Genomic DNA, 27,008 nt, shown 5'->3' with positions numbered 1-27,008 from the left:
ATTAAGAGCGTACCCTATAATTTTTTTATTACAATGTTATTAATAAATTATGAAACCTTCTCAATATTTTTTATAAATTTCACTAGGATTTTAAAATATTACTGAGAATCGATTAAAATTCATCAAGCTATGAAAGTCGCAATTACACTGCTTTTTTGTTTTTAAATTTTCTTTTGTTTTTAAAATGTACTTTGACCAGATAAAGGTAAAGTTACCTCTGGTTTATAATCTAGAGTCTACACTCCATAATTTACAGTGAACAATCGTAAAGAAATTCGGTAATTACATCATACATATGATATTTAAAAAGTAATTCTGTTAAGTAGTATACTCATATGATCTTCCAAAAATACTTGTATCTTTCTAAGTGATTTCAAATTAAACTTAATAGATGTATGACCAACCATAGTAATCTTCGTCTGCACTTAGATGACATGCGCAGAAATGTTATCACTATGACTGCTTGACCCGTATATTATCATAGCTGAGTTAGGCACTGGCAGGACGACTCGTATCACGAAATACTCAAATAATATGATTTCCGAAACAAGTGAATTATACAACACTTTAAATTTGAAATTGTGTCAGTTCTAAGTGAAGTGAATTGTGGACTTTGAATTCTAAAATTTAAAAATGAAATTTTTATTTGTGATTATATTAGTGCTATGTTTGACGTCGAAGTATTCTGTCCAGGGTAAGTCTTGGAACTGTTATACCGGCTGAGTAAATATTGGAGGTATTCGTTTGAGTAAAGGCCGTTTTGTATCGAATGAATATTGAAGAAATGTAATTGTGAAATGAAAATAATTGAACGAATTTTGTTAAATTACGAATATATTTTTTGTAATTACTATTCGTAATCTTAATCGTTGTAAATATATCGAAGATAATTTTATTTTTAATTATTAGATTACGACTTTTTTCCCGGATAGAGTAACATTTTTGAATTCAGGTAATACAGAAAATAAAATTGAGACATCTAATAGTTTAAGAAAGTAATATTGCATAAATTGTTACTTTACTAAGATTAAAATACGATGTACAAAATATCTGTTTTGGTTAAATTCGTTTTAATTCATAAATATCTCCTTAAAGTTTACTTTATAACTTTAAGGATAGCTTGTTTCTATGGTAAAAATATATGTAGTTGTTTTATTATATACCTTTAAAATCAGAATTAAAACCAAAAAGCAATAGTGTTAATATTCGTTCAATATTAATTACTTGAAATTAACATTATAATAGTAGGTATTTTGATTAATATTCCAGTAATGTCGTAAAAATATTTAAGTAACAGTCCATTAATGAGGCACAACCTAGGCAAAGGGAACCCATAAGAAAAGAAGAACGAACAAATATATCAAAATTTCATGCCAATCAAGATATGAGGCAACCACGAGATTGCATACATAAATTTGGGCAGTTTTGAACCCACAATTTCAATTTAGGATTCACGCGTTTTATCCTTTGAACCATCTCGGCTCTGTGTTACACGGTAGTACACGTGAATCCATATTAACCGCTAGTATTAAGTTTCGGAGACCAGATTATAGATTAGGCACATTGTGTTTAGTTATTAGATATCGAGTTACGCTAACATTGCTTGTAAGAGAACTGGATCCCTTCAAAACAATATAATATGCTAAGTTTGTCGAGGTAAGCTTGTTCATTGCTAATAAGTGTTATGAAATCTAAGCAGTAAAGGGCAAGACTATATCGTAAATTAAACGATTAATGTTTATAATAAAGAAGGTTTGTAATGAGGGTGTAAAGGAGTGCAATTTTAGGTCACGGTTTCTACCATTGACATGTAATTAAAAAATATATTATTAATACACTGTGACGTTCCACCATGATCAAATTGGTTACTCCGACGTGCGAGTAATTTAAATGTATACCTTCTCGGGACGTCCTTTAGGTATAAATAGACATGACGGCAGTAGGAAACACTGTTTATCCCGATCACCGGCATTAATAGTGCATTATAAATATGTATGTACATACCTAAAACAGAGGTCGCCGAGATTATCTGTAGTTGTAAACAATTGATAAGCGTGAACTGCTTTTCAAGTATTTCTTGTCAGTTATATTTTGTGAAAATGTTTAGATTATTGAAATGAGTTTATTGTTTTTAAGCTAACACTGCGATTATAGTTTGCAATTTATTTGAAGGATTATTTGGTTCATCTTTATTAAGAATTTATTCACTGAAAGAATTTAGGTCCAAAATAAACGTATTTGTTTTAGATTGAACGCAATGTTATATTTTTTTATTAAAAGATTTCTGACTGACGTATAACATAAGTATGTAAGTGTATGCCGTTAGGATTATTACATTGTTTTTTTAAATGCATAATTTGTTTTGAAAAATATCAGTGTTATAATTAATCTCTGAAGCAATGATGTTTTTATTAGAATATCATCTGAAGCTCTGAAGTGAGTTAATTTATATGGAATTTTGTATTAATGGAATTAGTTTTTATATTTCTGTTTATAATTAAATGTATTATTGTTTATGTTAATTCATTTCTTAAGGCGATTTTTATATATAATTTTTTTTTTATGTTAAGATGTTATGTCCCCTGTGCCTGTAGTTACACTGGCTCACTCACCCTTCAGACCGGAACACAACAGTACTGAGTACTGTTATTTGGCGGTAAAATAACTGATGATTGGGTGGTACCTACCCAGACGGGCTTGCACACAGCCCTACCACCTTTTAACAGCTCCTATCTCCTATACAAATATCATCGTATAGTAGTAATCGGGAATCGCTATTTACACACTCAATGTAAGCAAATTTTTCTTCCATTATCTTCAAAGTATCTCTTGAAACAACTACTAGTAAGTTCAAAGAGTAAATTTTATCTATGAAAAACACGTTGACAAACTAATATATTATTATGTAGGTATATTGTTATATGATAAGGATTATCACACTGTAATTCGACATTAATCGAGTTCAAATTACTTGTTTAATAAATGTTTTACCATCGTTCGTCGTCAAGATCGATATAATTATTCGCCGTTTATGTTTGTATTAATTTTATTAAGCTTCTTAATAAAAAAGAGGTAATTCTAAATAACATTCTATAAATTTGAAACGATAGTTAACTATGTCAAACATAGATTTCATGTGTGTGATATGCGTGTTAATCCTAACCATTGGTACCTACTTACAATAACAGCCTGTAAATTCCCACTGCTGGGCTAAAGGCCTCATCTCCATTTGAGGAGAAGGTTTGGAACATATTCCACCACGTTGTTCCAATGCGGGTTGATGGAATACACATGTGGCAGAATTTCTATGAAATTTGTCACATGCAGGTTTCCTCACGATGTTTTCCTTCACCGCTGAGCACGAGATGAATTATAAAGACAAATTAAGCACATGAATCAGCGGTGCTTGCCTGGGTTTGAACCCGTAATCATCGGGTAATGCAAACTCGTATTAGAAACGGTGTAGACGACAACAACGTCAGTTTTTTGAATATAGTTTTATTGATGTTTTAAATCTCTATTAATTGTTCTTCGGCGTTTGTCTTTCTTTGAGTTTGGCAGTATGTTGTCTCAATCAAAACATCACAAGATTTACAATTTTAGTTCTGCTGTGAAGTCAGAACTCATTGAAGTATATAAGATAATCACAGGTCACCTACCATATCTAGAACGGACTTTATACGACAGATTCATTATCTTAAATGTTTCTATACTCCTACACCTGCCTGTACTTATCTGCATTATACATACCAACATATATGATGAGCTTTTAATACATAATAATTTTTAGACATTTCTGCCATTAAATATTAATATTAGGTAAGAATATATTAATCTTTGTTATTAAAAACAATATCTCCAAATTTATATGGACCAATCAAAAAAGGGTGTCATGTTATGCTACAGTTGTTTAGTATATATAATTATGACTAAAAAGACTAAATTATAAATTGAAAAAAGTTAAATAATTAGTAAAATATAAGAGATTCGAGTAGTAAAAATACACGCCATCCAATTAATGAAATATTATTCTGTGGCATTGGTTGTCTGTTGGGCTACTGAGCTAATTATTTTAATTCTTCAATTACCCCAAAAACTTAACTACACTAAATTTAAGCACGCTAGTTCTTTATATTCTATCTATTTCCTTTATTTTATTCACTATCCTAATAAATAATCATTGATGAAGTACAATTAATTTGTTAAGAAATCGTACATTGTAATGTTCAATAATAATAAGTTAAGTTAAATAAGATTATGGAATCTGACGGATTACAACTTTCAGATTCCATAAAATTTAAATCACTGTCCGCAAACGAATCATACAAATACTTGGGTATGTCGGAAGCGTTAGGCATCAATTTGACCGACATGACACAGTCACTGCAGGAGCGTTTCTTTGGTCGCCTGAAAAAAGTACTCAAAAGTCTTTTGTTTTTTTTTGTTCGTGCCTTCAATGGTTGGGTCATGCCGGTCTTGATGTACTCTTTCGGCATACTCAAGTGGACTCAAAAATAACTAGAAACCTTGGATAGGAGAGTCCGTGTCCTGCTGACTGCATATCGGATGCATCATCCTCGGTCTTCGATGATGAGACTGTATATCCCATGGAGATGTGGTGGACGTGGCTTTTTAAATGCCAAGACCCTACATAACCATGAGGTATACAAACTCAGGGAGTATTTTGTCCACACTGACTTGGATATGCACCGAGATGTAGTTACAATGGCTAACTCCGCTCTCCTTAGGCAAAGAGAACTGGCGCAAATCTGTACTACAAAGTACTGAGGACCGCAGGGGGGTATGGAAGAGCAAGAAGTTACACGGACGCTTCTATCGTGCCCTTCATGGACCCGATGTGGACTTTATGGCGTCTGTATCTTGGCTACGGTTCGGCATATTCGGTGAAACCGAAGGTTTTGTCTGAGCAATTATGGACGAAGTTATCATGACGAACAATTACCGGAAGTATATTGTGAGGGATAGCACGGTGGACATATGTCGGGCGTGTCACACTCCGGGCGAATCCCTTAGTCATATTATTTCCGGTTGTTCTCGTCTTGCTAACGGAGAGTATTTGCACAGACATAATCAAGTGGCCAAGATTATCCATCAACAACTTGCACTTCGATACGGTCTTGTGGTATCAGAGGTACCATACTACAGGGATGTGCCCGACCCAGTTCTCGAGAATGGTCATGTCACGCTGTACTGGGACCGATCTATAATCACTGACAGGACTGTTGTCGCCAACAAGCCTGATATAGTGGTGATAGATCGGTCAGAGCGCCGCACGATAATTGTTGACGTCACCATCCCTCATGACGAGAATCTCGTGAAGGCTGAGAAGGATAAACAAATAAAATATCTTGACTTGGCTGACGAGGTTGTCGACATGTGGGATGTGGATACAGCAGTTATTGTGCCGATAGTTGTTTCAGCGAATGGCCTAATGGCCAAGAGCCTCGACCAACACCTTAAGAGGCTCTCAGGCAGCTGGGTCAAGGGCCTAATGCAGAAGGCAGTATTCCTGGGCACGGCGCATATTGTGAGAAAGTTCCTCTCGCTGGGGCCTGACCACCGGCGGCTGGGAACCTGTTCCCGCCAGTGGTTGGCCTCTGTATTTTATATTTTTAAATATATTTTATATGTTTGTATTTTATATTTAAAAATGTAATTATAATAATAATAATATACTTTATTGTACACCACAGTAACAGAGTAATTTAACAATAAAAATGAAATATATAGAAAATAAAATGAGATGCACAATAAGGCGGTCTTATCGCTAGGTAGCGATTTCTACCAGACAACCTTATGGGCTTAAAAACACAGTCTTCATTTCAGTGAAGGGTGGTGTCACATGTTATATATATAATGTTTAATGTACCTATATTAAATAATAATTATCATATAATATACATACACATATTCATACAAAAATATATAAATATATACTTACTTACATACATACATACATACATAGATACATACATACATACATAGATACTTACATACATACATTCAAAATGCTATATCAAATATTAAAAGTATTGTCACCATAAGACAATGCCAGGAAATGGTCTTTCACAAGCTTTTTAAAAATTGATAGATTTTTTGCTTGTTTAATACACAGAGGCAATGCATTCCATAATTGTACAGCTTTTACAGTGAAAGATTTTTTATAAAATTTTGTACAGTGAGATGGAATTCTAAGTGTTAAGTTATCTTGTGATCTTAGGAACTTACTAGAAGTCCCCAGATAATGAAATCTTTCTTGTAGGTAGGTAGGTAAATTCGGCATAAATAACACACAGTACAGAAGCGAAAGAGTATGTAAATTCCGGCGAAGGCGAATAGGTAACCACTTGAGTTGATGACGAAATTCTGATACATGGTCATATTTGCGTAAACCAAATATAAACCGTATGGCGATGTTTTGAAGTCTCTCAAGTTTATTAAGTTGGTCTTCAGTTAGGTTGAGATAACATGCATCAGCATAATCAAGAATGGGGAGAAGTAGGGATTGAGCCAACATAGTTTTGGTAGGAATGGGAAGAAAGTACCGCAGTCGTCGCAACGAGCTCATAGCTGCAAAAGTTTTTCTACTAACCTCTTGCAGTTGGCAAGACCACGATAGCGTTCTATCCAAATACACTCCCAGATTTTTAACACAATGACTGTAGGGTATTCTGACTCCGTCAAATGTAATGGCTGGTAAGTTAACCCAGTCAACTCTCGAGACCAAGTTTGGCGAGCCAATGACAATAGTCTGGCATTTATTTGGATTGACTTTTATACCGTAAGAATTGCTCCAGTTTAAAATACTAGATAAGTCATCATTAATACGAGCAATGGCAGACGGTAAATCTTCGAGAATTGACTGTGTATAGATTTGTACATCGTCTGCATACATGTGATAGAGAGAAGATATATTGTGAGTGATAGTATTAATGAAGATAGAAAAGAGTAATGGTGACAACACGCCTCCTTGTGGAACCCCTGCACAGACATTACGCCAAGTTGATAAGGTATCATCAACCTTAATCCGATGCCGGCGTCCATGCAGGTAATTGCGGAACCAATCAATTACTGATGGAGATATGTTAATAGAACGTAGCAGCTCCAGTAATATATCGAAGTCAACGTTATTAAAGGCGTTACTAAAATCTAGTAAGGTCAATACTGTAAGTTGCTTACTGTCCATACCCAAACGAATGTCATCGGTAATTTTTATTAGTGCAGTAGTCGTACTATGACCACTGCGAAATCCGGACTGGAAAGGATCAAGGAGATTGTTTTTATTAAGGAATGTGTTTAATTGTTGGTAAACCAATTTTTCTAAAATTTTTGATAGGAATGGAAGGATAGAAATTGGACGATAATCAGAGTATGTTGTTGGATTGGATTTTTTTGGGAGAGGAATAATTTGAGCATCTTTCCAAGATGTGGGATAGTCGCCTGAGGAAATAGAATAATTAAGGATATGGGTAATGATAGGAGTGATAATGTCAAGGATGGGTATGATCATATTACGACTAATACAATCACTACCGACGGCATTAGAGGCAATTGACAATATATTCTTTTTAACATCACATTCAGTGAATTGATTAAAAGTAAACGGAGGAAAATTAGAAGTTGGAAAAGATGATATGGAATTTAAAGTAGTAGCTTTTTGGACGATATCTAAAGAGTTGCCCGAAGATGAGAAATGTGCATTTAAGCTTTCTATATCAATGTTATTTAAGGATAACTTTTTCGAGGATTTTCCAACTCCTATCGTTTCAAGGAACTTCCATGTACGGGCAGTGTCGCCGTTTTCGACAGATTTATGAATGTGGCGTCGTTGTGCATCCCTACACAATGTATTGCAGCGATTTCTTATTTTCTTATACTTACGAGCATTAGTTTCGGATTTGTCAGATTTGTATAATGATTTGGCGTAGCTTTTCTTGGCAATTAACGTTTTTAAGGAATCCGTTAGCCATGGTGCAGGTAAGTGTTTTATTTTTACCGGTTTAATCGGTGCATGGATATCGTAAAACTGTGTTAATAGTGCGTTAAAGATGTCAACTTTGGAATCAATATTTTCTGCAGCTGTAACAGCACTCCAGTCAATTTGACATGCATCATCACAAAGACGGGTAACATCCATTCCACCAAAATTACGTTGGAGAAGTATTCGTGGTTTGGACTTAGGAGGGCGTTAATTATATATGAATGAAAAAAAAAATAAGTTAAGAAAGGTCAAAAAAAATTTTACGCCACGTTGTTGAAGTCGATCCTTCTTTTTTGTCACAAATAAATTGATATTTGACATTTGTGTCCTGTTACTTTATCTTATTTCATCTTTATTAACCAATATGGAAATTTCATTTGTATTTCGTTACAATTAAACTGCAGAGATTGCCATTGAAATCGAATTTTACTCTTACTTTACTTACTATACTTTCAGTGTATTTTATTCTTACTTTAACTGCCTCGCTGGTCCAATGAATAGATGACAGATTTCGAGGATATGGACTCAAGTTACACGCATTAGCAAACCGGAGAACATGTGACTTAGAAAGGGCAAAAAATCCTGAGCTTAGCGCCTGAACTCTGTCAGATCCATTGTTAATCTTGTCCCTATATATTTTTTTGCCGTTTACTGATAGCATTTAATAAAAGAATAAGTTAAACTAGTATTTTCTTCTAGATGTTTAAATTCAAGCACTGCAGGGAACGATAAAAATTAAATTGAGTTTGAGTTCTCCGTTATGGTAATTTATCATCGTTTCAAAAATTTTAAATACAGGCCTTCTGATATACGATTTTGGAGTGGCGATTGTAATTGGGTTACTTTTTGATTTATTAATTTACTCTTGAATTCATTAAGTTTATAATGAAAATCTATCAAGCTTCATAACCACTGACACATATGTCTAGACTTTAGTTCTTGACGTCAATTGATTGATTTATTTATGTTGTTTTACGACTCTTTGCAAGCCGATATACATGACATATATTTTATTTTTGGTATCATTAGACAAAGTAAAAAGTAACAGTAACATTTCTCACTGCTGAGATAAGGCCTCCTCTTCCATTAAGGAGAGGGTTTGGAAAATATCCACCACGCTGTTGCATTACGGGTTGGTGGACGGACATGTGGCAGAATTTCGATGAAATTCGACACATGCAGATTTCCTCACGATGTTTTTTAAATGTCGAGATTTATTATTAGAAAAATGTCGACATTTTTGTCATTAGACAAAATCAAAAAAATCAAAATAAACTTTATTCAAGTAGGCTTTTATAAGCACTTTTGAAACGTCATTTTACAATTAAGTGAAGCTCCGTGAACCACCGGTTCGGAAAGTAGATTCTACCGAGAAGAACCAGCAAGAAACTCAGTAGTTACTCTTTTTTAACATTTAAAAAATACAACGTCATGTTAATTAAATACAATTATTTCAATTAATGTATCCTGCTTGGAAGTCAACAGGTATTAACTCCACGCTTTTTTATCATCTACAAAATCTTGTATCGAATAGTATGCTTTTTCTACCAATGTATTTTTAACAAACGATTTGAATTTACTAAACGGCAAAGTTAAAAATTTCTGCGGAATTTTATTATAGAAACGGATACCTTGCCCCAAGAAGGATCCATTGACTTTGCGGAGTCGGAAACTTGGAGTTATAAGTTTATCCTTACTTCTAGTGCATATACATTGATTATCACTGATTTTATCAAAGTGATCAATGTTACTGTGAATATACATGATATTGTTGTAAATATATTGCGACGCAACAGTAAGTATTCCTACTCTGTTAAAAACATCCCGAAGAGAGTCTCTAGCTCTAAGATTATAAATAAACCGAATTGCTCTCTTTTGTAAAATAAAGACAGATTCAATATCTGCAGCGTTACCCTAAAGTAATATGCCATATGACATAATACTGTGAAAATAACCAAATCTCGTCATTATTCATTTCATGGCTTAAAATTCCAATAGTTTTACTTCAAAAATCAAATATCTAATATACTGTTGAATCTGTACAGGCCTCACATCAGAAGAAGTAGCTGAAGTGACAGAAACTTGTTGCTCGTTTGGTGAGACGTTTGCGCTGGTATCATCTAGCAAGGATTGCTCCAGTGCGGGCCTCCCTGACGATGTGGAACCTGAGCAAAAAGAAGTTTGCAGCTCATCTGTTAAGAGCTGTTGTGAGCAGCAGTTACAGTCAGTATCTTTAAAAATATAAGCAATTTTAGTCTGGTAGTTATATTGATAATCTATGTTGAATTTTTTACTACATCATTTTTATATACTATTAGTTTCTAATTATATAAACTGTATATTGTGTCAATTTCTAAATATATTACAGCTGGGTAAGGAACTTTTCTAGCAGTAGGTTTAGGGTGTATTCCATCATTCTGATGTGTTTGTGCTTAGTTGCACATGTGGTATACCTTTTATTTTTATATAAACATGCCTTTATGATGAATAAAATATTTCAAAGAGATCTTCAGTCCATACAAAACCTCAAAAGAGTTCGTTCTTCTACCAGAAGGCGTTGCAAGTATTGTGTTGCCCGCAACATTTGTTTTGCTTCTAGCCTCGCTACAGTTGCGAGCCATACATTAATATATCAACCAAATATCACATATTAAAATTTAATATGAATGATTGTACTAAACGAACTCAAGTGGTAAACAAGTCGTACTCATACCTTAAAAAAGTGAGTTTATTAGTGAAAGTGTGGATAAAAAATTGTTCATTGTTTACAGAATCAACGATGAATGTGCTGCTGGAATAAAATTAGCAGCTTCAAAGCGATGTATGACTCCGAAAACTGAAATTGGCAAGGTATGCATTGAAATATTTTTATATGATGCAATTGCTGTTTGATCTTCGACATTAGTAATATTTATATACCTACTATTAAGACGCAATTTTTGTTCAAAGTTAAAAATATAAATTCCATAAAGAACAAACTTAAATTGGAATTTGCTCCTTTGCTAAAACTAAATAAAAATCATATTGTTGTTTTTTATAAGTATAATTTAAGACTGTTTTCCTATCCAAATAGCAGACACGATAGTTCAGAAGCGGCGTAATAAAACTTTGGTGTTAATAAAATTTGGGGTAAATTGACTATTTTAAGAGAGTTTTTTTTGATGGAGCCAAGATGGCCCAGTGGTTAGAACGCGTGCATCTTAATCGATGATTGTGGGTTCAAACCCAGTCAAGCACTGCTGTTTTATGTGCTTAATATGTCTTTATAATTCATCTCGTGCTCAGGGGTGAAGGAAAACATCGTGAGGAAACATGCATGTGACAAATTTCATAGAAATTCTGCCACATGTGCATTCCACCAACCTGCATTGGAACATCGTAAACCTTCTCCTCAAAGGGAGAGGAGGCCTTTAGCCCAGCAGTGGAAATTTACAGGCTGTTGTTGTTTGTTGTTGTAAGAGAGTTTTTAATTGTTTTACGTATACTATATTGGGGCTTTGACCTCTTCTGACAGAGACTGCAATAGTTAAACAAAAATCATGAATCATAATTATGTAATACATAAAACAGGTAAAGGATTCACTCAATTTGTTCTTATATTTTATGTAGAACTCGTTGTGCCTGCAATATCGTGTACGTTTGAATTCAACAAAAAGTTATTGTTGTAAGTTACTCCTTATAATATCCGCTGACTGCCTGTGATCCGTGAATATCGGTTCAGCCATTCCAGAGGTTAGCCGGAGCAAATACACAGACAGGCAGACAGCCATAATTTAAAAAATAATGTGCACAGAATAATTACATTATTTTCAGACATGTTGCGAGGAATGTGCATTTGGTAGACTAACTGGTGAGTCGCAAGGGAAGCTGGGATGTGGGGAACTCAGTGATGACTCCTTCAGTCCCGCCAGTGCGTTGAGAAAGAAAGCATACTATCAATGTTGCATGGTACGTCACGAATCTAGTATGACTTCCTTAACTTTAAATTTAAAAAAATCAATGTAAGCAATCAAAATATTTTTCCAAAATATAACTCACTATTATAAATATGATACTGAACAGTGGAGGATTTTTAGACTATTTTATAACCTTCGGATTTATCGAATTATGGTTATGACATATTGTTTTTATAATTCATCTCGTGCTCGGCGGTGAAGGATAACACCATGAGGAAATCATTGGCAAGGCATGTGTCTAATGTCATAGAAATTCTGCAACATGTGTATTCCACTAACCCGCATTGAAACAGCGTGGGCGGATATGTTCCAAAAACCTTATCTTCAATGGGAGATGAGGCCTTAGCCCAGCAGTGAGAAATTTAGAGGCTGTTGTTGTAATTATGACAGAATAAAGAGTGAACTTATGTTTACAAACACACTGAAATATGCCCTGTATGCGTTGTTCATAAATTTGCTTAGAGCCTGTGACCGAAATCAATGAGGTGAACATAATCATATTTTAATTAAAAACACTTGTTATTAGGACGCTTCAGAAGAACTAGAGTCTACAACAGAAAAAAAAGAAACAACTACGACTGAAAAACCTAAAGAGAAATGTAAGGCTAATTCTTGTGATCATATTTGTACGGATGACGATGGCAAGTTGCGATGTTCTTGCCGGGAAGGTTTTAGACTTCAACCCGATAAAAAGTCCTGTAAAGGTATCGTCGAATTTAGAATTGGTTTTATCTGTTAACAATTTGTGAGTTACTAAGGTAAGTGAGGTACTAACAAAGGGTTTGGATCATTCGGTGGTGGTAAATTATCACGTCTCATAAAATATTATAGGAATATGTCATTTGAAACTGAACTCTTCCCAAAGTGTATTGTGTATAAACTATTTTACTCTTTTTTTATATCTATCGATGAATAATCAGACCTAGAGTGTATACTGCAGGTATGGATCATTTCTACTTTTGCAAAAATATTAACACTTGAAGGCCTTCTAATAGCAACAACAACAACGGTACACTACGAGCCAAGCTCCTTACTCTACAAAGCCTAACTTTACAAACTCTACACCATCGTCAAAATCTGTGGCATGGCCGTTTCAAACAACAACAAAAATAAAAAGTAACATTCTAAACGACATACTTTATAAAGGAGAACATCACAAATATGATAGGTGAGAATAGGACAGGATAACAAAATACGGGATAAGGAAAAGACGTAGGTGACAGATATCTGTCTGTGTCACTCAGTGTTTCTATTCCTATTGATGCATAAAAAACTAATTTTGTAATACGTATTGAACATCACGAATTTGGATTGGTGACATACATTTCATTCACTGAAATACAATTGGTCAGTTTTTTTACGGTAAGAATTTATCCCTGTGTGTAATCATCATCTGTGTAGCCATCGCAATATGAATAGGTATAAGGGAAAATAATATTTACTAAAAATTTAGACCCTCATAATATACATCCTTTCTCTTCATTGTGAGGTTTTCTTTTAGTGCTATAATTTACTAACGATCAAAGTCAAAAATATTTATTGACTGAATTTGTATGATATTATTAAGTATGTTTATTATTAATTTCTAGACATAAATGAATGTGCTGAAGCTATAGATGATCTCTGTACGGCTGAAGATACGGTCTGTCACAATACCGAAGGTTCATTTAAGTGCGTTCCTCTAAAGAAAAGAGATGTAAGTTTGAGCTGTCCACCTGGATTTAAGCGAAATATAATCAATCAAGTCTGTGATGGTAAGATTTTAAATAAGCGATAATTACTCAAAAAAAAACTTAAAGAATATTATATGTATGTTACTTATCATAATTTATTTTTCAGATATTAATGAATGTCGTCTCCCAAAACCTCCTTGTCCAAAATATTTATGTGAAAATACGATAGGTGGTTACAAATGCGCAGGAAAACCTGGAAAACCGTTCAGTGAGGATGCTGCGAAACCTACCCCAGAGTCTGGTGCGGGTACGACACCACGCCCCAAGGTTGACATTTGTCCTGTAGGATTCAGAGCTGGTCCTGACGATGAGTGTTTAGGTAAAACTTTTTGAAATATATCTGTTTTATTTATGAATTGAAGTTAACAATACGTGTTAGAATTTTAGGAAAAGGTCTACATCGTTCCAATAATTCCTAAAGTTACTTTTTTAATCCAAAAATTCTTCTTACCTAAATATTATTTATTATGACATAAAAAATGGGTTATCTTATTTATTAGAACCTCAGGGAACATATATCACCAGACGCGTGTGCTGTAATAGATGTTTTATTTTGATAAATTGACGTATCTTTTGACGACTTTATACCTACAGTTTAATATGAAATTAGTGATTTATTTAAATTACAATATTTTTAGTACAGAAATTGATCAATTATATTATTTTTAAAGGATCTGTCGCGGGTATATATAGTAATATAAAATAATTATTGTAAATTCATTGACAAACAAATATGATGTTTCGTTTTGGTGTCATTTTTGTACTCATTTGTTAAACCCTATGAAGTGATAATGATGCATTGATTATGTCGTTGAAAGCATCTCATCTTTTCAACGGATAAAAATATTTCTTAACAGACATCGACGAGTGTGAGGAGACTTTGGACGACTGCCAGCGATTATCCCAGCACTGTATCAATTCTCACGGCAGCTATTTCTGCCAGGATCATGTTTCAAAACGATGTGCACCTGGTTTCAAGGTTAATTCGGGCACCGGTATTTGTGAAGGTATCAATTACAATACATAACATTTAAACAATGAAATATATTTTAACCCAACTTATTTTATATCTGTTTAAAAAAATATCTCGTAATACTTGTAAACCGGTGGTTAGAATTAATTCTTTGTCTTAAAAATCTACATCATTATAACATGCTTGTGATTGTCCAAGAAGCTAAATTAAAATAATATAGGAATCCCTTGTCACAGTGCTTTTACCGTACAACGGAAACAAAACCCTGTTTTCAAACAGCTGAACAGATTTCTTTGATTAATGCTAAAAATAATCTCGATTATCCTTCTTTTTACATCGGGGTTAAATAATCGACCCATGGCTATGTGTTATTTCCAGATATTGACGAATGCGAGGAAAGTTTAGAGGTTTGCAAAAGAAATGAGGTGTGTATCAATCTGCCCGGAGCGTACAACTGCAAGTCTAAGATCAGCACATTACCAAAGTAATATTATTTTTATTTCTAACATTTTAAAACAATAAAATATAATAAATAGTGGCGTAGCTAGGTGAGCCCTGGTGGATTGAAAAAGTATCGCCCCCCCCCACTTTCCTATCATATTTTAACTAATAATTACCCTTTAAAATTATAGATACCAAATAGAAAAAAGGTTTAGGTTAGGTTAGGTAGGGTTTAGTTTAGAGGGTCCACTGAACTCCGGGACCCTGGTGCACTGCACCACCTGGTGTTACGATAGCTACGCCACTGGTAATAAATAAATATAAATAATGTTAGCCTAAGTCTGTAATACCTTTTGAGAGCAATAGTTGTAATATTTTGGTTGACGATAAAATAAAAGAAGGTCTGAACATTTGTTCCAATTTTGCTCATGATGTTTAGCTTAGCGAAGAGTTTAGTTAAGATGTTGATGAAGAGGTATATTTTCTGTCGAGTGGAACATCTCTGCTCTAAAAATATTAATTGAATCTCTTTTATTCAGATTAGCAACGAAAACATGTCAAGAAGGAACACGTGTTCGACCTGGTGGTAATATTTGTGAAGGTAATGTATTAAACAATAGCAATAGACAAATCGATAATACAAATATTGCTCATCATGACATTTTTCCGCTTTCAGACATAGACGAATGTCGTGAGGGAACCCACTTATGTGATCAGTTTCAAAATTGTATTAATACATATGGAGGGCATGAATGTCGCTGTAAAAATGGCTTCGAATTAGACTCTACCTCAGGATCCTGTGTGGGTTTGTATCAAACTTTGATAATTTGTCCTCTCATTGTTATCATTATTAGAATCAGATGGTAAATGATGACTCTAGTAAGTCCTTAGTTGCCTCGATGTTTGATAAAATTTAAGAATTTTCACTTAAAATAACAAGATATTCATATTTACCAACGTGTTGTTTAACTTTCATCGTGATTCCTAAATAATAAATTATTGATATCATATTCAGTACATGAATGCCACTGCTATATTAAGATGGTAATCATTATTATGCGTCGCGTCCTCAGATGTCGATGAATGCGCTATGAAACTAGACAACTGCGCACCTGGGCACCATTGTCTGAATGTGTTGGGTTCCTTCACGTGTACCCGACGAGCCGTAACCACCAGCACAACAACCGCATTACCAGCTTATGAATACGAATATTACGATTTTGAGTGAGTTGATATGGTTTATTGTTTTTTTTTTATTATATACACACAATTAAGCTAGTAAATTATTTATTTCAATTAATCAGTACTAGGTTATTTGTTAATTCAAGGCTTTTGGTTGTTAAATAGAGAAGAAACTACTGAGACAACTGCATCTACTACCTCGTCTACTACAACACCAAGGCCGACTACAACAAGTACTACAACACTACGACCTACAACGACGAGTACAACAACAACTACAACACCACGGCCAACTACTACTAGTACAACGAGCACTACAACACCTCGTCCAACTACAACCAGTACAAGTACGACACCAAGACCAAACCCGCCCCCTAGAAGATATCCTCACTATCCTAGACCGGGTTTCCGAAGAACTACAACACCCATTCCACCGTATAGAAGACCAGATTACTATCCAAGAAGACCGGTCAATCCATTCGCTCCAACAGAGGTAACAGTAACCAATCCGAGAGATCCAGTTACAATAGAAAGAGACAGACAACCTGACGGTAGTTATTCTGTGAATACGAGCGATATACCCAAAGAAATATGGACTGTGGTTACTGGAAAAGAGAGTACCGATGATTTTGATCCAAATCAACTCCATTGTCTTAATGGATATGAGAGGAATGAAAGAGGGGAATGCGTTGGTAATAATCATTTTAATCTCATGTTATTTTTCATAACGAAAACAATTATAAAGTTTGAAATAAACTTAACTTAAATTGATTTTTTTTTTCGGAAAATCTAATTTCATTGGATCTTTATGTTCATTCTTTTTCAGATATAAATGAATGTAGAAACAATAGGAACATCTGTGGTGTATCAGAAGTTTGTATCAATAGTCCTGGCGGCTACAAATGCGAGTGCAAGCTTGGTTACAGCGTCGACGATTCTGGAAAGTGTGTTATTGTAACCACTACTAGCAAGCCTACTACGACTACAGAGAGGACAACTCCTCGTGCAGAACCAACAGGTACTTAGATAGAACCTATTTGGGTGTATTAAATTCAGATTTAAATGGTTTAAATGTCTTTTGAAAACGACACGTGAGTAGCAAAACGTAACAAAATTCTATTTTTCGGTTTAGATGATACCAACTTACATCTTTTTATAATTGAAAAACTTGTTTAATTAAGTTGTATGAGTGTCGAATTGCAATTTCGTTATGATCAATTTAATACTAATTATACATTTTATATTTTTTTTTTACAGCGTCTACTCCAGGGAGAACTCCAGGATGGTTACCGTGGGCTCCTGGTCGCAATAACCCACCACAAAATTGTGAACTAGGACACACTTATAGCAGCACTCAAAAGAAATGTATTGGTAAGTGACGCTAGTGGGTAATTTTTAGTTAAGAACATCATTAGACAAAAAATTGACGTTTTGTAAGTCGGAGTAAGTGAGCATTCTTTGACTATAGTATATAATATTTATAGTTTTTGTTAATTTGTAGGTTCTTTTCCAGATATATTGTTTTGTCTATTTTATGATATATTGTTTGGCCTATTTAACTTTGTTTTGCGACAGACATTGATGAATGCGCCACTGGGCGAGCAAGCTGTGCGCCAGAGGAAGACTGCATCAACACCGATGGCGGCTACAGCTGTGTATGCGGTCTGCGCTGCAGGACCAACTCAGCTACACCAGCTTATAGTAAGTCTAAGTATACATTTGACATTTAATAGAATGTAAAAATCACGAACTAAAATATTTTTCCAACAAAACCTTTTATGTGGACTAATATTATAAATGTGAAAATAATTCTGAATTGCTGTCTGACTTTTGGTATGAAGCATGCTTGAACTCCCAGGAAGGACATAGCCTACTTTTGATACCTAAAATCCAATGATTAATCTTTAAAACACGAGCAAAACCTCCAAGCCACAACAAGTATTCAAGTTTTCAAGTGGTAGTGCCACACTGCATACCTCTCGGTTGCAGTCGAATTGGCCTTGCTTTTTCTAACCGAGACCCTGATATCTTCTCCTGCCGACACGACTTTTCTTTCGGATTCCGGGTACAAATTGGAACATTCCTTTGTACCACGAGGTGGGGTATGCGTTTACGTCAGAGATGATATCTGCTCTCGACGCCTCGGCAGCCTTGAAGGGCAGGACCTATGTATTATTTGGTTGCGTGTAGACTGCGATGACCATCTGCGAATCTACGATTGCCTTTATAGGTCCCATAGCAGCAATACTGAAACAGACCTGAAAATGACTGGTTGAGTACATCCAAATGGCGACAGTTTCCGTGCTGCAGCAGATACAGTGCGATTGCAATGCCCACCATACAGACTGGCTTGGATCATGCACCACTGATCGTGCGTATAGATCTGTTCTCGACTTCGTCACCACCGGACGTCCTCCACGTCCGGTATTCGCGTTATCATACACTTTCCCTGTTGGACCTTCTGCTGACTTCACATCCGGATGGCTACCAGATTATCGTCGATCCCCCTCTAGGCTCGTCGGATCACTGTCTCGTCCGGAGTACAGTGCCGGTTGCTCGGTTCTCACGACCTCCTTACTAATTACAAGGCACTACAAGTCAGCAGATTGGGATGAGCACGCTAATATTTCTCGGGAAAACGTCGATGAAAACCGGAACAAACTTGTGTCTGAAATCGCGTCTTCGTTAAACGAAGTCTAGAACTAGGGTCAGCTAAATTAAGTCCATTTCAACTCAAAAAAAGATGCAAGTTTGCGCGTTAACAGCTAAAAACACACCATTTGTCGTATCTACACGATTTGAGAACATAGCCGATAGCCGCTACAGGTAGTATCGGAATACTTGGCGTTGATATTTCGAGCCTCGTTCAGTTCCGCAGTCAATTGGAAGGCAAAGCCAAATTGGCTTCATAAAAGCTCGGTGTGCTCAGCTAGGTCAGACAGTATTTCACGTCGGGCCATCGCCTAAAAATTTACAAGGCGCAAATTCGGCCTCACATGGAGTACTGCTCTCACCTCTGGGTGGGTGCTCCCCAGTACCAGCTCCTTCTATTTGACCGCATCCAACGTAGAGCGGCTCGAGTTATCGACGATCAAGCCCTTTCCGATCTCCTTGATCCTTTGGCTTTGCGTAGAGATGTTGGATCTTCTACCGAATTTTCCACGGGGAATGTTCCGAGGAATTGTTCGGATTAATCCCGGCTGCTGAATTTCACCTTCGGGTATCTCGTCGAAATTCAAAGTTTTACCCGCACCACCTTGATGTCTGAAAATCCACAAAAGCGCGATTTCTTAGACATTTACTGCCTCGCACAACCACTTTGTGGAAACAGCTTTTGCCGGCGGTTTTTCCGATCCGATACGACATGGGAACCTTGAAGAAAAGAGCGTACTCTTTTCTTAAAGGCCGGCAACGCACCTGCAAGCCTCCTGGTGTTGCAGATGTCCATAGGCAGTCTTCAGATGAGCCTCCTGCTCGTTTGCCACCTATGTCATATAAAAAGTATTTAATAAGTAAGTCTGCGAATTCTAGACCAGCGTCGGAAAATAAAAAGACAGATTATTTTTTGCCAAAGTCCATTAGTATGTAGGAACATTTGGCTGCCAGAAAGACCAAGTCACAATGGTTTCGATAGAAAAGAAAGTAAAGGTCCATAAATTATAAGAAACTGTTAAAAATAATGTTGTCTTAGATTTTCGCGATTATTACACATTGAAATAAAACTGGTTTTAACGGATTTAAATCGCGTATATTAATTATTTTTATCATCCCAACGTTTCGAGCACTTTACAGCGTTCGTGGTCACGGGTAGACTGAGTCTACCTAGTCTAGTTTTATTTCAACTGTTAAAAATTATGGTGATTATTGAAAATATGTTATAGTCAAAGTAAACCTATACGTTTTATTTGATTCATTTTTATTTAAATCAGCATTGCAACATCAATATCTAACAAAACGAATTACCTTTTAAAGCTTACCGAGAGACCCCACCATCTTACACACCGGATTCGACAATCATAACAGTCGGGGCACAGTATGGACAGAGAGGAACCCACTACATGAGGCCAACGTACACGCGTCTGCAAGAGACTGGAGCGGTGGTGACCACTTGTCCATGGGGTTACAAACTTACACCCGACAGAGTATGCGTTGGTAAGGCAATTCATAGTGATTTAGCTAAACATAATGAAGTTTTGATTTGAAACAATAAGTAATTAAAATTAATAGAATGCAGACACAAGTGGCTAGTCTAATAATAATGTTATTGCTTGAATAAGTTTATCTAGCTGTAAAATATGAATTAGTAAACAGCGGTAAAATAGTCAGTGTCTAAATCTCATTATCTTGGATTAGTTCTCCCTTTCTCTCCCTTTTTGAGGAGAAGGTATGGAACATATTCCACCACGCTGTTCCAATGCGGGTTTGTGGAATACACATGTGGCAGAATTTCTATGAAATTTGTCACATGCAGGTTTCCTCACGATGTTTTCCTTCACCGCTGAGCACGAGATGAATTATAAAGAAAAATTAAGCACATGAATCAGCGGTGCTTGCCTGGGTTTGAACCCGCAATCATCGGTTAAGATGCACGCGCACTCAAATTACGCTAGTACGTTATTATTCTGGTGGCTATGTATGAGTAGGACCTATGGCGGAGTTATTTTAATGAAAATGAGTACATACATAATGTTATTCGTATTAAAACAAGTTAAAAATTAATAGTGATTAGAATACACATTGGCATAATGTCAATTATTAATGATATATACCTATTTAACTTCATAAATTTCCCATCAATAATGAGAGAATGACATTTGTAAAGTCGCTGTAATGAAAGTGACCACGTATGCGTCTCTCAGATTTCCTATTCTATCACAAAAACGATAATGAGGATATATAATATACAATATAAGAATGAATCGTGATGGTATAATTATTAGTCCTATTTAATTCCTAGATATTGACGAATGTGAACGCAACGTGTCTGAGTGCGGACCGCAACAGCGCTGCGAAAACTTCTATGGAGGATATTCTTGTCAATGTCCGCCCGGACACAGGAACATTGGCAAGAACTGCGAAGACATCGACGAATGCAGTTACGGCAATGTAAGATTATTGAGCAATTAAAAGTCAATAGAAAATAAATAAAGGACTTTTAAGGTCTGACGCGAAAGACTGTAGATCACGCGGAAGATCCACGTGCTTTTAGCATCCCTGTATGTAGATAATGCATGATTGAGCATGTTACAAACTGTACGCGCTACTACTATTATGCTCGACGCGTTTTTTCTTTTGATTTTTATTGTTTAGTTTGAAACTTTGAATTTAGCTACAAGTGATAGTGGAAATAGATTTGTACTTACGGAATATAAAATAAAGAATCTTACCATTGGATGTGTAATTTGTCAGATAACACGTCCAAAAATGTCTTAGTACTAGTCTTAGGCAATACTCTACGATCCGACAAATTCGATAGTCCGAAAGTATGCTGGAAAATGTTTGTCGGTTTCGTGTGTAGACTATTGTTCGTAGAGAGGAAAACAGCACGTGTTGGCTATAATTTTCTCATCTAAATATTAAGAATATTATCATGTTTCGCATATGCTGGAATATGCTGCCTTGAAGCTTTAGCACTGAGAGTACTTTACCAGATTAGCAGCTTCTTCTAACGCAGAAGAAATCATTTCGCTATAAATTATAATATCTTGTAATAAGTTTGAATTATAACTAAAATTTGAAACATAAAATTAGTATATACATAATTTATAGTCATTATTTTCTTTCAGATTTGCTCGTACAATGCTCGGTGCGTAAACACAGTTGGATCGTACCGTTGCGAATGTTCGGACGGGTTCCGCAACGCTCCGTCCAATGACAAGGTGTGTGTGGATGTGGACGAGTGCGTCGACACGCCCTCTCTGTGCGAGCACAGCTGTGCCAACGCCTGGGGTGGTTACCGGTGCTATTGCAACCGAGGATATAGGCTGAACAATGATAACAGGTGGGCTTTAAGCATATTTCAAAATGTTATTTTTTGGAATAAAGTATGTCAAATTGGATATAAATATGTATGTGTGTATGTAATAGAATTCTCTTGAACAGTTGGCATGTTTCTTGTTTGTGTGCATTGAATAGGTCTCAGGATAGTGTAGATTGGACGCAATGGGTAGTTCGTGTACAAAAAGCGGGCGAACAGCTAGTAAAATTTTAATACTAGTTAGAAAATAATAGGATTAAGTTTTTGATTCATATGATATAATCGAATTTATATTTTATGGCCAAAACTAATAAGTGACGAAATTATCCTATTATTTTATATTTACTTATGGCGTTGTAAACGCCTAGATGTAGACAAATAAGTTATTTCTTATTAAGTATATCTAATTCGAAACATATGAGTAGTAACACAAAATAATGTAAATGTTTTTATGTGTGTGATAAGTAATATGTAATTTATAGGACGTGTGTGGACATAGATGAGTGTGAAGAGTGGGGTCGCGCCCGGTCCCGGGGTCGGCTGTGCGGTGGTCGCTGTGTCAACGCGCCCGGCTCGTACCGCTGCGACTGTCCACAGGGGTACCGCATCGGAGAAGACAAGCGAACGTGCATCGGTACGGAAAAGTATTCTCTATTCATTAGTACAAAAGTAGTAGTATATACAAGAGTCGAGATGGTCCAGTGGTTAGAACGCGTGCATCTTAACCGATGATCGCGGGTTCAAACCAGCGGTGAAGGAAAACATCGTGAGGAAACCTGCATGTGACAAATTTCATAAAAATTGTGCCACATGTGTATTCCACCAACCCGCATTGGAACAGCGTGGTGGAATATGTTCGAAACCTTCTCCTCAACGGGAGAGGAGGCCTTTAGCCCAGCAGTGGGAATTTACAGGCTGTTGTTGTGTAGTATAACATTCCATATACGACTTTTTGGAATCACCCTCCACATGATCATCATCAAGTTTGTAGCCATGACGATACTATTTGGACAAACAAAGCTGGTCTCGAGTCTCAACCTCAAATGTCTTAAGTCAGAGATCATTAAATCTGGCAAACTTTCGGGACCTCTTGTTTCCAGATATTTCAGGACTTTTGCCATTTTAAGCTTACTAAAAACTTGTGTGTAAACTCTCATGATACCGATTCGCCATTTAATGGCGACTACACAGCCCGTTGAATTCTGAGCGTGAATTGCAAGAGCGTAGGCACCCAGTGACTATTTCCTTACTCTAAAAATAGAAGATTAGAAGAAATCATGGAAAAAGCGCATTCAGCATTTCTTGGTGGTAGGGCTTTGTGCAAGCTCGCCTGGGTAGGTACCATCCATTTATCAGATATTCTACCGCTAAAAGACAGTACGCAGTATTGTTGAGTTCCGGTCTGAAAGGTGAGTGAGTCAGTGTAACTACAGGCTCAAGGGATATAGCATCTGAGTTCCCAAGGTTGGTGGCACATTGACGATGTAAGGAATAGTTAATATTTCTTACAGCGTCATTGTCAATGGGTTATGGTGACCACTATTCCATGAAAAAAGAAGTATACGAATGTATATATAATATCTTTCCTCTAATTGCTGTTCTAACCAAATAACCATGGTTTTCAGATATCGATGAATGCGAGTCGGGTGAGGCGCGCTGTGGACACGGAGCGGGTGAGGTGTGTCAGAACACGCGCGGTGGGTACCACTGCCACCACATCGACTGTCCACCCGGCTATCAGCTAGAAGGAAAACAGTATGTTATTTTCATATATTTTTATATTATTCATCAATTGCTGGGTGGTTTCTATTCTACTCCACCAAAAATCAAACCGTTATTGTTTATATGTGCAGTGTCAAACTATTTCGTCTGTTATATTATTAATTTTTGGAGCATAAACCGACAAGAATTAGTAATTTCATTACTGTATTATTTTATTTTTTAAAAATAACGCATAGAAAAGATTCACATCAATAATAACCATTACTTTTTCCAGCAAATGTACGCGTATCCAGCGTTCGTGTCCGATATCAGATTGGGGATGTCTTCACCAGCCCAGCACCTACAGTTACAATTTTATCACTTTTGTTTCCAAATTATTCCTTCCTATGGGTAGTGTAAGTACATTTCAGTAAATATTATTGAATTCAATAATTTCATAGGCACTCCTAGCTTGTGATACGTCTGATTTTACAATATCTTAAAAGATGAAGTTATACTTAAGTTTATTTCTGTTTTTTAGAAAGTTTAATTTAGGTAATCTTTTTTTTGTTTCCACGGCATTTAATATAAATAACAATATCAGTGGTAAACGATAGTCAAAGCTATCGTACACGGACTGACTTTATTTCGTCGTTTAATAAATTATTTTATAATTACACAGGTGGATTTATTTTCAATGCAAGGGCCAGGCTGGCTCGACTCAGTAGTAAACTTCGAAATGCGTCTTTTGAACGTGAAAGCGGCGCCCGGCGTCGAGCCTGCAGATATTAGTTGTTTTGGGTATGCCGCTTTTATAATATCAAAAGAATATCTTACTATAACATGCAAGTGTTTTGGTTTTACATGATTGATATTTGATATTTGTCATATAAAAATAAGATATTCTACTTAGTAATTTTTTCAACAACCTGTATCTGTACCTGTATTAAAATGTATTCTGTTTATGAACACTTTAATAGATACAACCCTTTTCGCACATTGCAAATCCCTTGCTAATATATGTATAATATGATCAAAATTGATATAAAACCTTTAAGAAAATTTATTACAAAAGACAAAATAACGAAATACACATTTTTTTTAATTTCCAGCATGCGACCTACAGCTAACGTCTGCGTCGTGTCTCTCCAATGTTCGCTCGCCGGGCCGCAGGTCGCCGAGCTGGAGTTGACGATGTCTCTGTACCAACGGGCACAGTACGCCGGCAGCGCTGTAGCGAGGCTCATCGTTATTGTATCCGAATATGAATTCTAATTAAGGAAATAAATGTACAGTTTTTTTAAATAAATCATAATGTTCAATCAAAGTTTATTTTCGTGCTAACTTAAAACGTATTAGATGAAAATGTAGACGTACTTACCAAATTGTCAAAGTTAATATTTAGTTATTAGAATACTATAATTGTGTTCAGCAACAAAAAAATCATCTTTCAATGTTGCCATCGCTTAATTTTCGTAAATATTGTAAGTAGTATAAAATTATCATCTGTGCTTGTTACAAATACAATCAATATAATTATGACCACTAGGATCATTTTTAGTACACATTTTATGTTATTTCTATAGAGTTAACTTTGTAAATATAAAATGGCAGAAAGCCGTGAAGCGTCTGCTAAGTACACACAATTATTCGAGGACCATTTCTACTTGTGCTGTTGTTAACTTTCGTGTTGTACTATTAACTGTACATGTAAAATCGGTAACTAAAAAGAGATTAACGAACTTTAAAAAAATTGTTGTAACGAACGTATTTGATTTACGAAAAATTTAAAATAATGAAATCAAACTTAAACTACTTTAAGATTACTTAATTTTATTCTTGTTAGAATGTTTCCATTTCTTAATGTAAATTAATATTTATTGTTATCTACGTTATAATAAAATTTTACAAAAACAATATGGATCTTTAATTGTTATTCATACATTGTATATAACGAATATTATTTACTAAGGTCAAGTAACTTGCATGAACTTAGATAACAGTGATATAAATATTTATATTGAAAATAAATATCGTTCCAGATAAAAAAATATCTACTTCTCTCAGGTCACTGAGCTCTTTTTCTCAGCATCCATTGTTATTATCGTCTTACATAAGCTAATACCTATGTAATATGTATTTGTTTTGAAATATCTAAAAATTACATCGTCTTATATAAACAATGGCTGAAATTAACAAGTGATAAAATGTGAAGAAAAATTGAATAATTCTAAATTATTAAAGTCACTACTTTCGGGATATTTACCATGTTTTTTTTTTTATTTTTATTTGGAGCTAGATATTTCGACACTATTTACGAATGTCTTGTTGACGAGAGAGAGTCTCGTGAAAATAAAAAACATATATATCCCGAAATGAATAACTTTAATAATAAAAATAACCATGTTAATTTAAAATCTTATAATTCTAAATTTATGTCTATGTGATATTTATATAAATAAATAAATATGAGACAACATCACATACATTACTCTGATCCCAATGTAAGTAGCTAAAGCACTTGTGTTATGGAAAATCAGAAGTAACGAAGGTACCACAAACACCCAGACCCAAGACAACATAGAAAACTAATGATAATCTATATCGACTCGACCGGGAATCGAACCCGGGACCTCGGAGTGGCGTACCCTTGAAAACCGGTATACACACCAGTCCACCACGGAGGTCGTCTATATAAAAACTGACTTTCATGGAGGCAACTTTTTTTGTTTTTGTTGAAAGTTAATTGGTAGAAATGGGTTAAGGCATTTAGTTCGCCTTTTGCTGCAACAACTAATTTTTCGGTTTTATTAAAGTATAATAATGTTACTTCAAGGTCGAAGCTGTTTATTGATTGTCACTTCTATTTTAATAGACTTTATTTAACTCATATATGCAGTTTCTTTTTTGAATCGAAAAAAACATTCGTTCTTGTAACTGGACCGGAGTATCACGATGAAAATTAAAACTTCATGATTGGAATTTTGAAAACGCAATATTCCATTTGCCATTTGGGATCAGATTTGCCAAAATTTAATGCAAT

At 35.3% G+C, this 27,008-nt stretch overlaps 1 protein-coding gene across 2 annotated transcripts; it reads left to right on the top strand.

Moving 5' to 3' along the window:
- Positions 1 to 449: 449 nt before the first annotated feature.
- On the top strand, positions 450 to 25,882 carry LOC124540457 (latent-transforming growth factor beta-binding protein 4-like). Of its 2 annotated transcripts, none has more exons than XM_047118053.1 (24): positions 450 to 694; positions 10,048 to 10,225; positions 10,774 to 10,852; positions 11,816 to 11,950; positions 12,485 to 12,557; positions 13,548 to 13,712; positions 13,798 to 14,010; positions 14,549 to 14,698; positions 15,043 to 15,148; positions 15,645 to 15,706; positions 15,782 to 15,910; positions 16,179 to 16,329; positions 16,453 to 16,979; positions 17,114 to 17,305; positions 17,545 to 17,658; positions 17,863 to 17,988; positions 20,260 to 20,439; positions 21,245 to 21,393; positions 22,074 to 22,288; positions 22,747 to 22,898; positions 23,890 to 24,019; positions 24,261 to 24,381; positions 24,648 to 24,766; positions 25,078 to 25,882. In XM_047118053.1, exons 1-24 carry the CDS (start codon positions 634 to 636, stop codon positions 25,238 to 25,240), a joined length of 3,690 nt encoding a protein of 1,229 aa, XP_046974009.1. In that variant the 5' UTR covers positions 450 to 633; the 3' UTR covers positions 25,241 to 25,882. The 2 variants fall into 2 exon arrangements, with proteins under 2 accessions (XP_046974009.1, XP_046974008.1); XM_047118052.1 differs by having other exon boundaries at positions 12,485 to 12,662.
- The last annotated feature ends 1,126 nt before the right edge of the window (positions 25,883 to 27,008 follow it).

The sequence above is a fragment of the Vanessa cardui genome, chromosome 25 (genome assembly GCF_905220365.1).
Source record: "Vanessa cardui chromosome 25, ilVanCard2.1, whole genome shotgun sequence".
Lineage (NCBI taxonomy): Eukaryota > Metazoa > Arthropoda > Insecta > Lepidoptera > Nymphalidae > Vanessa > Vanessa cardui.
This window is presented reverse-complemented; position numbering and strand designations above follow the sequence as displayed.

Bases quoted from the DNA above. Each gene is read 5' to 3' on its own strand.
- LOC124540457 (XM_047118052.1), top strand. From the start codon at position 634: ATGAAATTTTTATTTGTGATTATATTAGTGCTATGTTTGACGTCGAAG. The intron at 15,707-15,781 runs GTAATGTATTAA...TTCCGCTTTCAG, and splicing joins TGGTGGTAATATTTGTGAAG to ACATAGACGAATGTCGTGAG. The intron at 17,989-20,259 runs GTAAGTCTAAGT...TACCTTTTAAAG, and splicing joins CTCAGCTACACCAGCTTATA to CTTACCGAGAGACCCCACCA.